The 14352-nt window shown below is 42.0% G+C and overlaps 2 protein-coding genes across 2 annotated transcripts; both read left to right on the forward strand.

Moving 5' to 3' along the window:
* The first annotated feature begins 1304 nt into the window (after positions 1-1304).
* On the forward strand, positions 1305-5336 carry LOC134637956 (complexin-3). Its single transcript, XM_063488533.1, has 4 exons — positions 1305-1557; positions 1804-2179; positions 3034-3117; positions 4313-5336. Exons 2-4 carry the CDS (start codon positions 1940-1942, stop codon positions 4535-4537), a joined length of 549 nt encoding a protein of 182 aa, XP_063344603.1. The 5' UTR covers positions 1305-1557; positions 1804-1939; the 3' UTR covers positions 4538-5336.
* Positions 5337-5468: 132 nt separating this feature from the next.
* On the forward strand, positions 5469-14084 carry LOC134637954 (cytochrome P450 11B, mitochondrial). Its single transcript, XM_063488532.1, has 9 exons — positions 5469-5871; positions 5963-6118; positions 8258-8472; positions 9654-9857; positions 9950-10131; positions 10234-10400; positions 11493-11571; positions 11675-11881; positions 12754-14084. Exons 1-9 carry the CDS (start codon positions 5579-5581, stop codon positions 12862-12864), a joined length of 1614 nt encoding a protein of 537 aa, XP_063344602.1. The 5' UTR covers positions 5469-5578; the 3' UTR covers positions 12865-14084.
* Positions 14085-14352: the final 268 nt, after the last annotated feature.

Raw genomic sequence — 14352 nt, forward strand, 5'->3', positions numbered from 1 at the left:
GGCAACCCCTGGCCCTCTGCCCTTCCATCAGAGATTTATAATAAATCAGTTTGGCCCATCCCCTGCCTCATGGTCTGTGTTTGCACATGGTTTGTAGGTCACCATAACAACACTGATAAATGCACAGACCAGTCACTTAACATGGTGTTGCAATCATTCCCCAGAGATTTTGGTTCATATTGACGTGGTAACATTGTCTGGCTGTACAATGCACATTGAGATCCAATGACTTTGGATACCATTAGAGTAACAGACACAAACAGAACTGCTGAAACAGCTCATTTGGAAGAACGTTAGGTCCCTGGTTCAATCTCCCGTTTCAGCAGTGGAAGGATAACTTTATGCAAACGCTCCCCCTTGACTTAATAAAGGATTGTGTTTCCATTTGTACTGAGATGCTTTTATGTGATTGGCAATTAGATATCTGCCTTAATTAGTAGTTGAATGGTGGTATTTAATAAAATATTTGCTAAATATGTGATACTGTGACTAGCTAGAATTGCTATTGTTTTTCTCTGTGTGTATTTCAGGGTTGTATCTCCCATTAAAAGACTGTGTCTACATGCCTAAATGCACTGAGGTGCAGCCACGTGACTGGCTGCTTAGATATTCGTGTTAACAAGTTGTTTTTACAGGAGTGCCTAATACACCTGTGACAATCCTAATAACAAACAATCCTCTTTGTCTGTGGTGATCCTAAGTGAAACTGAACAGAGTGAAACTGAACAGAGAGGAAAGAAATGACCCGGTGAAGGTTGTTTTTTTAGGTTTTGTTTTTTACACTCATGCCCTCTGCCTCACTCAGATAATATTTCTGCTGGGAAGCTGTCTTTAAGTAATTTGATTGCATGTACATTTTCCATGTAATCTGTTACATAAGTAGAAGGTAAAATGTTACATTTACTGGAATCTAGTTTGGTTTGGTATACCGATCACATTTCCCCTAATGGTTAATTATCTACATAAATAACCCTTTGATTTTATATTATGTTGTGTTTTATTCAAGATTCTTGCTTCAATTTTTAATGAGGGTGAGAAATCCTTTTTTGAGTGCATGTATTTAAAAAAAAGAAAGAAAAAAATTAGGAGTAATGTATTACACTGCAACTTTTAAAACTGTGTTTGTGGATAAAAAAAGTCTATGAACTTACTGTGAATGCATGGGTGTGTCACTCAACATCACGTCTAAAGCTTCACCCCGACACGTGACTCATCAGGTGCGTTCCCTGCCACGGCTAACGAGATTCCCCTCATTAAGTCCCTTAGGTAGTAATCTGTGTGGCAGAGTTGGGGGTAGTGAAATGTGAAAACAATTCTGTAGGAGGGAAAGAGGGAAGGAGAGGCTGAAACCTCAATGGAAAACAGTGATTTTGTCCTGTGAAGGCCAGGAAGTTGCAGGCTTAATATCTCGTGGACAGTCTACTGTTTTTTATTCTTGTTTTCCCCACTTTTTTAAAAGCTTTAGGGATTGGCTGGTGGTGGTGAAGGCCATCTGGCTGGGTGCTTTATCTGGATTTTATGGTGTGAGCCTTAGGCCAACTGTGGCCACCTGCATGGGTAAGATAACCGTGGACAGGAACAGCATGGTAAAGCAAGTTTGTGTGTAAATCAGTGGTAATAGACCCTGAAAATTAGCCTGTTCAGCATGTTAGTTTGGCATTTTCATGTTTTGTCATCACGTAGTTTCCGTTTTTCTGCTTTACTGCCCTCTTTAACCTCATCTAGATGATAAACTCTCCATCAGTGTGTTTAACCTTTCTGAGTGTCTGAGCCTTGTCTGACTGCCGTCCTTGTCCTTGGCAGGAGTTATTGCTGCGAGACATCAGACTGCGTGTCCTGATTTTCTCGTGTCAGAGCAACACAACATGAGGGAAGGCGAAAGCCACCATAAATTCACCTGTTATCTGACGAGGAAATAGGGGTGTGTGTGCGGTACATCATGGAGTCTGTGGTGAGATTAAAAAATTCCCTGAGCATGCCCATCAGGAAGCTGACCAGCTGTGTGTCGGAGGTGAAGGGGAAGAAGCTGTGTGCCAAACGTAGGAACAAGAGGGGGAGAGGCAGCGGGAGTCGAGGAGGATGCGTCAAGTTGGGCAAAACGTCTCCCCCCCGAGCTGCATATCCCAAAGATCTGTCTATCATTTGCTCGTACCAGACAGAGCTGGAGAAGGAGAGGCAAGTAATGCTCTGTATGGGATGTAGAAACCATCATGCAGGGGTGAAGGAAGTATTCACATACTTTAAGTAAAAGTAGCGACAGGTGCTTTTGTAAACATGAAGTGTTACAAGTAGCACTCTTACAGTGAAAATGTTGCTTAAAAATCACAATTCATAGTTTTGGAATCTAAATGAGAAATTGTTATCGAGAAGAAATAAAAAATGAAACACAATGAAGCGATTCACAAACTGGCACAAGGAAGCAGCCCACACAAGAATTTCTCTTCAATAAAAGAGAAATTATGAAACATAAACAGACGAAGCACAAATAGCAAACAATGCTGATGCCACATTATGTGCAAGAGAGAGCGTGTGGCCCTGAGTAGTTCATCTGGGGCATGATGTGCCTCATCAGGCATCATTAGCGGATCGACTGCCCATATCAGCCAATTTCTGTGTAGTGTAACCACAAACTGCCTCCAAGACTGTGGGAGGGGCGTCAGAAATGGAAACCACAAGTACCACAAAGCTGCACAAGCACCTGAGTAATATCATTATTTTGTGCCATTACAAATAACAGGCAGGGTTGCTTCTTGGATGCATAATATGACTGTTTTATCATTTCCAGGTGAAAATGGAAAAAAGACTCTAAACACACATGGAATCAAGTTTTGCCTGTAGATGTAATTCATCTGCAAACTGAAATCAAATCCCCTCAGTTCACCTCATTTTGTCAATTTCTCACTGTGCTCTCATTGCAGGAGGCAGCTGAGATGAACGAAGGCGTTAACTGTTGTCACCTGTGCAGAGAGATTTTTATTTTCTGCCTGCGATATCTGAGCTGTATTTATGTTTGTCTGCTGTGTTGACAGAAAGCTGCGGGAAGCCACGAAGGCCCAGAAGAATGCAGAGAGAGCAGCGATGAGGGCTCATTTCAGGAGAAAATATCAGCTGTCTGAGGTCTGTGTTTGGAAGAAAATAACAATATTTATCCTCTAGTTTTGTGTAAACTGGACAGTTTTCCCCTTATACACGGTACTGTTTGGTTTTTTTTATTTCTTTAACAGAGTTGAATTGAAACTTTACAAAGCGCTGCATTCTTCTGTTCAGTACTCTCACACACCAGTTTTAATTGTCTTCAAAATATAACGTTTTTCCAACTTCACTGAATTAGTTTAGATAAAATGTCAAATAACCACAAAAAAGTACTGCATAATTCTTCTGAATTTAGGATTCAGGGTTCAGCAACCAAAAAACTCTTACCAGTTCAAAATTAAACTTGAAACAAAATGAAGATAGAGAGAAGATGAGAAGTTACTTGATAAATACCCTCAGGGGAAAAAAACTGGACACAAATCATGAAAGGAAAAAAGAAAAAAGGGCAGCACGGTGGGGTGGTGGTTATCGCAGTCAGAAGGCCTCGGATTCAAATCTTGACTTTCTATTCCAGTCTGGTCTTTCTGTGAGGAGTTTGCATGTTCTCATGTCTGTGTGGGTTCTCTCTGGGTACTTTAGCATCCTCCCACAGTTCAAAAACATGCATGGGGTTAGGTTAATTGATTCTAAGTTGGCTGTAGGTATGAGCGTGAGATTGAATTGTTATCAATTTCCCTCTAATGCCCAAATTCACACCTGCGACCAGTTCTGACTCACCTGTTAACCTAACACAAACGGCTGGAAGATGGAGTATCCAGAGAGAAACCATGTATGTACAGAACGTGAAAACTCCACACAGGGCCCCAGCTGGCTGGTGGATTTGAACCCTGCAGCCACTGTACATTACAAAATTTCATCATTAAACATCATGTTAATGTCTGTAGCTCAGTAGTTATAAACCTATCTCAATGCAGTTTCTGTTTTTCCTTTTGCAAACACTTCTCCAACAACAAGATGTAGCGCATCTTGATGCAATTATGGTTATACTGCATAAAAAACCTTAAAACTCAAACTGTAATCACTTCAGATGTGTTTGCAGCCTTTGCAGAGGTATAGCCAACCCCTAACAATACAATAGTAGGCCTACTCTTTACAGGCGTTATCCATGTGTGCCAACTTGTATGTTACTGCAACATAAGAGATGTAGAGCTTTTTATTCATTTTTATTTTTGCAGCATGTTCAACCCTGTAACCCATTTGTTCTTCCATCATCCTTCAGAACACGAAGGACACAAACCAGCTGAGGTCAGTCGGAGGCAAAGTGTCGCTCCCCCACGAGCTATCGACAATAATTCATCCTGAAACCAAAACCAAGGACGATGGCTTCAACCTGCTGAGTGCCTTTCAAGGCCTCAGCTTCAGCACAGCGGCCCTTAGAGGGAGGAAACGCAGCGGGACGCCTACTCCTGTACCAGCAAATGGGGAATCTTGTAAAATCATGTGATCAATATGTAGTCACAGCAATGATTATTACACTCTATTAATGAAGAGAACAGCATGGGAATTTATGACTGCTGCTTTTATGCTCTGATAACTTGTAACAGGTAAATAAGTCACCTGTTTTACTTAATAATAACAAATACGCCAGTGTAAAATGTTTATTTTAGGTATTGATTAGATATACTTAAACATTATTATGAGGTGTTGAATTATTGGTCAGTGCATGACAATGAAAGTACAAATGGGATTTTACGCAGTCCTTTAAGAGTTTTCTCCTCATTGAAAATGTTGATTTTATACTGTTTTAATAAGCTGTTGCATTATATTGTGATTATATAACAAAATCAATAGTTGTAGATGTTAAAACGGGGCACATCTTGTCCTGGTGATGTTTCATTCAGACACCGTGTTTAGTTTTTTATAATAGAAGCCAAGGTAGTACGCAGAGCTGTCGGTTTAAATGATATAGATCCAACTAAGAGATCTATACACAAGTGAGGAACCTCAGGGCAACAAAACAACATGAAACTTTCTTATTTTGTATGATTATGTTAGAATCTGTCCACTTTTCTTTATACTGAGTCCTTTCTGCATCACATCTACAGTATCGGTGATGTGTATGAGCCAAATCTGGTAGTTTCTAATAACTGCTTTGTTTGTGTTGAGCTTATTTTGGTGCATAAATTCAAGGATTTTATACAGTATGAAGAAAACCACCACTTACGAAGGTGGACATTTAGTCTGTTTGTTTGTAGCTGATTTGCTGTGATTGAACTTGTAATAAAACACATTTCGGGAAGCTACACTGGCCCGTTATCTGTTTTTTGTGTAATCAGCCTGACATTCTGGCTCTGTTGTGTTTCTCTTGAACTCTGATGCTCAGATTTATAAATCATCAAACTCCTGTCAGCAATAAATCTCATTCAAGGGTGAAGTTTGGCGTTGGAGGAGGGAAAGAATGAGCTCTACAGAGACAACAACAAACAAGAAGTGTCACAACTCTGGATGAGACCGCCTGGCACAGCTCACTCAGACCAGAGCCAGCATGTCCACACGAGTGACTGCAGGTATCAAAGCGAAGGGCTCTTGTGGGTCCAGAAATGTGTTTTTTGGTGTCGCACCACAAAAGGGTCTTTGCATGACTGCAGCAGGGACTGTGGTGCATGGAAAGCTAGAAGGGGGGAAAAGAGTAGTGAAAGGGATGCGGAGCCTTGAGGAGATCCCTCACACAGGGAGGAATGGATGGCTCAACCTGTTGAAATTCTGGAGAGAAAATCGCTTCCAGCAGCTTCACAAGCACATGGAGAGGACCTTCAACACGCTCGGCCCCATCTACAGGTAGATGGAAGTTTAAAGCTTAAAACGTTCTTCAGTATGTTCGTGTGCTTACCAAATATCCTTTCTCTGTCTCTCTGTGTGACTGGAATAGAGAAAAGCTGGGCACCCTAAGCAGCGTGAACATCATGCTGCCATCTGACGTCAGTGAGCTCTTTAAGTCAGAGGGTCTGCACCCCCGACGGATGACCCTGCAGCCCTGGGCGACACACCGGGAAATACGCAACCACAGCAAGGGCGTCTTCCTCAAGTCAGTTCCACATGTGTGTTTTAAATTACTCATGAAGTGGTGATATGCATCTGTGCAAGCAGTCACACGATGGAGACTCCTCTCCCCTCCGTGGGTAAAAATCCCATTATTCTACTGATTAAAATTTAAGAGTCAAAATTTGACTAAATCATTTCAATGTTCCCTCGAGCGATGGAAACAACTCCATGTGGGTGTGTGTAATCACTTGTACCATCATCGTGTCTTTTTTGGGGGGGGGGGGGGGGGGATTTAATCAGGCGTGGAAAGTTTTTGTTCATCATTTAGTTTCTTAGTTGCTTCCTGCTCATTCATTTCACTGAGAGATGGTAAAACATCGCTGTGAAGGTAGAGCACTCTGGTGTGAAACATAGATAACAAGCAATAATTATGACTTTAAAAAGCAGACTGAGGTTGTTCATAAAACAACAACAAAATGCAGCGAAATTTCAGCCCTAAAAGAACAGCTTTTCCAAAGAGATTCAAATTGTTAGGAGAAAACGCAAAATTAAAGCAAAAGATGAAGTTTTCTCATTTCTTATTGGAATATTAGAACAACTAAATGGAGCGTACTGCAAAGGCTGTGGTCACCATAGAGATTATATATAATATTTAAAATTATACACAAAAAGAGGTCTCTAGACATCCTTATACTGTGTGTGTTGTACGGTTGTTGGTTCTGACATAAAGGTCCTTTTAAAAGTTCTAATATTAGTGCATTCAGACATTTTCTAATTCAATATTTTCAATATTTAAATCCTGAACCATGAACTCATTGCCAGAAAATTATAGTTTTGTGTTTTTTAAACTCATGCAAACTCACAGAAAAACTCATGGCTGTAAAGGGTTAAGTGGTAAGGACTGCTAGAAGTTTGTAGCCACTGATTCAGATTTAGTATCACCCCCATAAAGCTGGAACTCACATGCGACTTTAAAAAAAGACCAAAACTATGCTGAGAAATCACACTGGACTGAAATTTTTTTCATAATTCAAACAGTGAATTATTTGTTCTTATTTTTTTAGATCAGAATTTTCAAAGTCATCAGTTCGCTCTTTTAACCGACTTTAATTTGCTTTCACTCAACCACAGAAACACGCTGTGGTTTAACTGCACATGTAAGAGCTGTGCATTTAAGAAAATGCTATACGCTTTAAATGAACTGATTAATGTATTTCAGCTATTTAAAGATGGCTGCTGTCACGAGTGACGAGTTGTTAGCTACGTGTTTGTACCTGTTAAACATGATAATCCCCCGCTGTCTTCAGGAAAAGGAAGTTTTCACTGGATATTGAGCAGTCCTGTGACCGAGTAGCTTGTAATGACCTTTAGCAGCCACAACTTGAAGTAGTGACTTTTGCTTTGTGTTGGTGTTTTCATGATTGTTTCACTCTCTCACAGTGTTGTGGAGGAATTTTTTCCCTATCTTCTTTACAAAATCGATTCAGTTCATTGATGCTTGCGGGCATTTGAGAGCCTGCAAAACAAGCCCAAAGATCATGCCTCCAACACCGCGCCAGACGGCGTTTGTGCTGATCTGCTGAGTTTGTTTTTTTCCAAATGTGGTGCTGTGCATTCTGGCGAAACAGCTCTGCTCTCTCCAAAAGGACATTGTTCCAGAAACCTTGTGTTGTTCAGATTTAACTTTGCAAACCTAAACTGTGCTGTCATGTTCTTTTTAGAGAGACGAATGTAGAGACGAGATGTATCTCTTGTGTTTTTTTCTGTGAACATTGCATAATCTGACTTTGGGGTGAATTTGCAGGGACATCCAGTCCCGGGAAGACTGTGGCATTGTGTTAACACACCTGACTGCTCCAGATCAGCTCACCCTTCATTCCTATGGAAGCAGTAAAGGTGTACTTATTTTTGCACCTGATTATCTCGTGTCCTATGAAAACTTTCTTTGTTGCATACTAACTATTGCAACGTTTGGGTAAAGGTAGACCTGTGGTTGGGAAGAGGTCAAGCACCAAAAAAAGAGACTTCTCTCAATTGTGATTTCTTTGAATTCATGTTTAGACAATGATAAGTCTGACTGGGAGTCAGACTTGAACACGATGCCCTTATTTTATTTCACAGTGACTGAGCAGATATGAAATAAGCTCATTTTAATGCTTAGCGTGCACCTTTCTCTCCACAGGAATGGGGAAGAGTGGAGAGCTGACCGTCTGCAGCTGAACAAGGAGGTGATGATGATTGCAGCAGTAAAACGCTTTCTCCCTCTCCTTGATGAGGTGGCGAAGGATTTCTGTCAAATGCTGCAGACAAGAATGGAAAAGGGGGGAAGAGGAGAGGAGGGAAAATGCGTTCTTACCATCGATCCCAGTCCTGACCTTTTTCGTTTTGCACTGGAAGGTTAGAGGTCATCAGCCCCGTGATATGAGACCGTTGTGTATCTCTAAGTGTCATTTTACAGCTTGTACAATGAGTATGCATTAATTCCTGTTTATTTACAATGAAGCCAAAAAAGTAGACTTTCTTTTTCTATGTTGGAAAAGTGTGGAGAGGTGTGAAATGATGGGTGTTTGACAGAAACATCCCATAAATGTCAAGTCTCATTTTTCATGCGGCAATGATCGACCTTGAAGCCCCGAGGGATGAAAGGCCACGGATTCATGTCGCTTCCCCCTTTTGACAGGCTTTCATTCAGCCTAACTATCAGGTCTATGCATTGACTCACAAATGCTGATGTAAGCTGCGGCAGTTTCTGACGTCAGAGGAATTACACAATCTGCAGGAGCATCACCTCTTTAAAATCTTCAAAAAAAAAAAGAAGAAGAAGAAGAAGATGAAAACGCAAATAGATCAGTGCTGCTGCTCTCTCTGTGCTTTAATTCTAAAATATTCACACCTTACATGAGAACCGAACCTCATCCTATCCCCAGGCGTCTCTTAGCGTACTCTGGGTGTAGGAGGTCAAAGAGAACATGCACCTTCAAAAATAGAAATGGCAACAAAGATGATCAAAGCTCCAACATTATTTCAGCAGGTCTGCTCCTTTCATGTGCCTATCTGCTGTATGCCATGTTCGCAAGTGTGAAAGCCTGTATGACTCAGTGTACACTTGTTTGCATCTGTGTGTATGCGAGTGGGAAGGGGGGGAGAGCTGATGACTTTGAGTCACGCTGCTCTGCTCCTAATGGAGCCCAGCACAAGAAACCAAGTGCTAAGCCGGAGTAAGAAACTCTACTCCAGTCGCTGATGTCGTGTTAATATAACTTGAACATGTTTGATTGGGAAACATCATGTGCACCGTGGGGAGATCTATATGAGAAGGGGTCTATTTTTGTTTGTTTTTACATTAAATAAGAAAAACTAAAGTGGATTTTTGAAATTGTTTAACTGTTATTTGGTAGAGATTAATAAATTGATGACACATAGAGACATTCAAGACAAAGGTCCATGTAATCCTCCATGAGGTTTAATAGTTTATTTATTTTTAAGTCCTTTGCTTGCTCATGTTTTAGGTCATCAGTCATCTATCTCATCTTAACCCACCTAGACCTCTTTCTTTTCCTCCCTTCCTCTCTCTCTAGCTAGCTGCCACGTGCTCTACGGAGAGCGTATTGGCCTCTTCTCCTCATCCCCCTCCCTGGAATCTCAGAAGTTCATCTGGGCCGTGGAGCGAATGCTAACAACCACTCCTCCTCTCCTCTATCTGCCCCCTCGCTTACTGTTGCGCATCGGTGCTCCCCTGTGGACCCAGCACGCCATTGCTTGGGACCACATCTTCAGTCATGGTAGGAAAGGGCCATGATTGCAAGAGCCTCAAATCAGCATCAGCGTGCTTCTTTGTCCTGTCACTTCCACAACCTGACTGTTCGTCTTCCAGCGGAGGCGAGGATCCAGAGGGGGTACCAGCGCTTGTCAACCTCCCTGGGTAGAGCATCTCCGGCTGAGACTGCTGGAGGCCAGTACACTGGAGTTCTGGGGCAACTCATGGAGAAAGGGCAGCTATCTTTGGACCTCATCAAAGCCAACATGACTGAGCTGATGGCTGGAGGGGTGGACACGGTGTGTGTGTTGGTGTGTGTGTGCCAATATGTGTGATAGCCTAACTTAGCCTGGGTCTCTATACCTAATTCTGTGTCACGTCTCATCCTATCCTCTCTTCAGACAGCAGTACCCCTGCAGTTTGCTCTGTTTGAGCTGGGACGCAACCCTGAGGTGCAGGAGAGCGTTAGGCAGCAGGTGAGGGCGTCGTGGGCACAGGCTGGTGGGGATCCTCAGAAAGCCCTGCAGGGGGCACCACTTCTTAAAGGCACAATCAAAGAGGTCCTCAGGTAAACATGTCAAGAATCTGACTGCACATGGTCCCTTATATCCATTTGTTTGCACATGGGAAATAAATGAGAACGGCACCTACACATACACATCTCTGCAGTCTGTCCTTATATCTGTCTCCAGTGCCCACACAGTGGAGGGCACCTTTAATACACGTCCTAATGCTCACATATTTTCATTCACATGTCATTCTGAGGCACTGTGGATCTGCTGACATGTGACTCCTGTATGTTTTTTCCACGAATGTTTGCCAAAAATTTAATTGCAGCATCTCAAACTCTGTAGTTTATGTTGTCCCCATGTGCTGGTACCCATGGTCCTAAGATCTCCTAAATCTGGACCAGTGCATCACTGACCCACCACCAAACCAGTCAATGCTGAACAATGTTACAGGCAGTATAATGTTTTCTGTGGATTCTCAGGTTCACCCTGAGCACATGTCTGTCACATGTTCTCATGGCGAAAAGCACAGGGCATCAGTGATTGGCTGTCAATTCTGGTATTCTGTGCAGTCAGCACAGTCCCCACTGCAGGACATCGGACCCTCGGGCCACCCTCATGAAGTCGGTTTCTGATTGTTTAGTCAGAGACATTCACACCGGTGACCTGCTGGAAGTCATTTTGTAACTCTGGCAGTGCTCATCCTGTTCCTCCTTGCACAAACAAGCATATACAAGACCTCCTGGCAGTCTCACGTACTGATGTGCCATTCTGGAGGAGCTGGACTACCTGTGCACCCTCTGTAGGGTCCAGATACACCTCATGCTACCAGTAATGACCCTGATCCTAGCTAGCTACAGGGTTTTTCTAAATAATAATCAAAAGTTGTCACCGGAAATTTCACACAGGAATATTGTACAGTAATTAATGTATGACATATATTATATATAGACAAGAAGACACTAATTTTTCCTTCAACTCATGTATGAAAAAAATTCATCAGCTGTCTGAGTGTCTGTGTTTATCAAAAGGCACCTAAATGAGAATTGATTACCAGCAATCTTAATGTCAGACAACTCAACTAATGGAGGATTCAAAGGTAATATGTCAGAAATTTTAAGTTTTCAATGTCTGGATTGCTTTTGGTTTAGGTTGTACCCGGTGGGAATTACAGTGCAGCGGTATCCAGTCAGAGACATCGTTCTCCAGAACTACCACATACCTGCTGGGGTGAGCGTTCGGACTGTAACTCTGATTCTTTCTGTTGCACTCACATAGACATTCATATACATTCATCTGACTAACATGCGTTTGGTGGTAAATTCTCCCTCAGACTTTGGTCCAGGCCTGTATTTACCCGATGGGGAGAAGTGAAAAAGTGTTTGAGGATCCACTGCGCTTTGACCCCAGCCGGTGGAGCAGAGAAGAGGGCCAAAGGGTGGAAGCCGCAGGGTTTCGCTCCCTGGCATTTGGCTTCGGGGCGAGGCAATGTGTCGGGAGGAGGATTGCTGAGAACGAGATGCAACTTTTACTCATGCATGTGAGTGACAGCAAAAAAGGGAAAGGGGAAGAGTAAGGAAGCAAGAAAACAAGTTTTGGGATGGGATGAAAGTGAAAGGACGATGCAAGAGGACAGGAAGAAGTGGAAACATGAGAGCTCAGTTATAAGGCTGGTAAGAAGTAAAAGCTGTGCATTTAAAAGAAAAGAAGACTTCAGTTCACTCAGTGCTTTATAAGTCATTGTTTTGCAGTGAATTAATGATTCAGTTCCCTATAAGGACCACTTTACATTACTGGTTACGGTGAAGATAATAGTTAAATTAATAGTTATAAACATTAGTTATAAACAAGTTCAATTCAATACAGTTGAATTTATATAGTTCCAAACCATAAGAACAGCCGACTCAAGGTGCTTTATATTGTAAGGTAAAGGCCCTACAGTAAAACAGAGAAAACTCCAACAATCAACAATCACTACAGGCAAACAATTTGCAACAGTGGGAAAGAAAAACTCCCTTTTAATAACAAGAAACCTCCTGCAGTGTTGGGCAACTTCATTGGTTCATGTTTCATGGAAACAGGGTGATCAATGGAGGAAAAAAACATCAACAAATTGTAAAGTTTAACACTGTTTTCAAATCCTAAAACTTTAGATGGAATATGTTTATTCAACCAGTAAGAAAAGCTCTCAAATAAATGCGAAGTAAAGTCTGTTTCACTAAATTATAGTTCACCCGAAGAGAAACGAAAAAAATCTAAGTAGGCAGCATTTTGAGCAGATGCACCTATTTCTATTCCGCCCCTCACTGTAGCATGATTTTAATCCCTGTAAACGTCTCTGCTCTCTCTTCCTCTCTTTCTTGATGCTTCCACCCCTCCCCTCTCCTGCCTCCTCCCTCTCTGCATGTCTAGATCCTGCTGAGCTTCCATCTCAGCGTGCCGTCCTCAGAGGACCTCAACACCACAGTCACCTTCATCCTCCAGCCCGAGACTCCGCCGAGGATCACTTTCAGCAAGCTCTGACACACACACATGTTTAGAGGAGAGTCATGCTGTTACCATTTGACAAGTTTAATCACGTAGGGTTAGCGCGCTTTAATAATTTATTTCCGATTATTCCTAATAAAGAGCTTTTTAAGCGTCCTTACACACTTTGCATTGGAATGGAGATAAATAAAGATGAATTTTATCCACTGTTGTTATTGTTTTCGTCGTGACAAAGGCAGCCCACAGGTGCAGCATTAACATATATCCATCAGGTGGCAGTAAAACTCACACCTGCCCATTCATTTACTTTTGTACCCTGCCCCTGTTCACCCAGCACTTGTTACCTGCTCGAGGAGAGATCCGAGAGGTTCGTTACTTCTCTTCTAAACATTGCAACTTCTCATCATAATTAAAATACGCTGTTTGGGCCAAGTAAATGCTTAATTCTGCTTATCATGGCTCGCTCCTGTATCCACCTCTTATGATTGTTTCTCTTTGTTTTATAGCTAAAAGAAATCTTGCAGATTATTTCCGTCGCTGCGGCGGGTATTGATCGCTTTGTGTATTCCTCTTTTTTTCTGCAACTCACGATCAAGTTTAAAAAGAACTCAATGCAGGAGCCACGTGGGGGGGGGGGGGAGTTTTGATAGTAATCCTACAGCATTGTTCGGGTATTCAGTTCATATTGCAAATTTAAGTTGCACTTTGGTGCCAATGCGTAAAATCGACCTTTACTCCGTCTGATAATTACTGCAAGCGTAGCATTAGTAGATGTTACGGAGGTGTGTGCTTTGCACGTTAGATGGCTGCAGGGTTAGATTTTAAACAGTCAACTCAGGACCAAAGTCCTGTTTATCCTTTGGCTAACGATTTACACCCACCTGTCCACTCACCAGGGTCCACGCGTGGCCGCGCATAGAGACAGCTCTGCAGAGCGAGGCTCCGCGCAGACGCAAAGTGCTCCTTAAGTACAAGCCACGTCGCCTCTACGTGTAACTAACCTCATTTGTCAAAGTCTTACTCTTCAAGAACACCTCTTATCAGTCCTACTGATTTCTAATAGCTGCTGTTGTGAATAAACACTATGAAGGAGGGAATAACATTTACATCCATTTAAGCATGCGAGAAGCAAGAAGAGGCCCAATATCTACTCTGAGAGATTTCTTTGCAAAAGCGTCGTGTGCTGATAATTATTTATTTATGTTATTGCTCCCAACAGATCAGCTACAGGGAATTATTAAGAAATAAATTAGGAATGCCAGATTGTGGATGGTGTTTATTCTACCCCAGCTGTAAACTTTTTTTCTTATTTTGGTTTCTTGTTTAATTCCATCAGAAAACAGAATCTAGTATTAATAAAATTAAACAGTTGGGATGATGTTGCTTGGTGTAGCGTTTTTCCTTTTAACTCTGTAAATATAGCTACGGGGTCTGTGCAATGTTAAAAGTGACCAGTTATCCTGGGACCTCCTGGATCTCCAGCAAAGTCGTGCCCTGACCCTAGAGCAAAGTCTTCATGGTGCT

This window comes from Pelmatolapia mariae, linkage group LG10_11, assembly GCF_036321145.2.
Source record: "Pelmatolapia mariae isolate MD_Pm_ZW linkage group LG10_11, Pm_UMD_F_2, whole genome shotgun sequence".
Lineage (NCBI taxonomy): Eukaryota > Metazoa > Chordata > Actinopteri > Cichliformes > Cichlidae > Pelmatolapia > Pelmatolapia mariae.

Coding starts and splice junctions, on each gene's coding strand:
- LOC134637956 (XM_063488533.1), top strand. CDS start 1,940: ATGGAGTCTGTGGTGAGATTAAAAAATTCCCTGAGCATGCCCATCAGG. Junction 2,180..3,033: donor AGCTGGAGAAGGAGAGGCAA/GTAATGCTCTGT, acceptor GTTGACAGAAAG/CTGCGGGAAGCCACGAAGGC. Junction 3,118..4,312: donor GAAAATATCAGCTGTCTGAG/GTCTGTGTTTGG, acceptor ATCATCCTTCAG/AACACGAAGGACACAAACCA.
- LOC134637954 (XM_063488532.1), top strand. CDS start 5,579: ATGTCCACACGAGTGACTGCAGGTATCAAAGCGAAGGGCTCTTGTGGG. Junction 5,872..5,962: donor ACGCTCGGCCCCATCTACAG/GTAGATGGAAGT, acceptor TGACTGGAATAG/AGAAAAGCTGGGCACCCTAA. Junction 6,119..8,257: donor AGCAAGGGCGTCTTCCTCAA/GTCAGTTCCACA, acceptor TTCTCTCCACAG/GAATGGGGAAGAGTGGAGAG.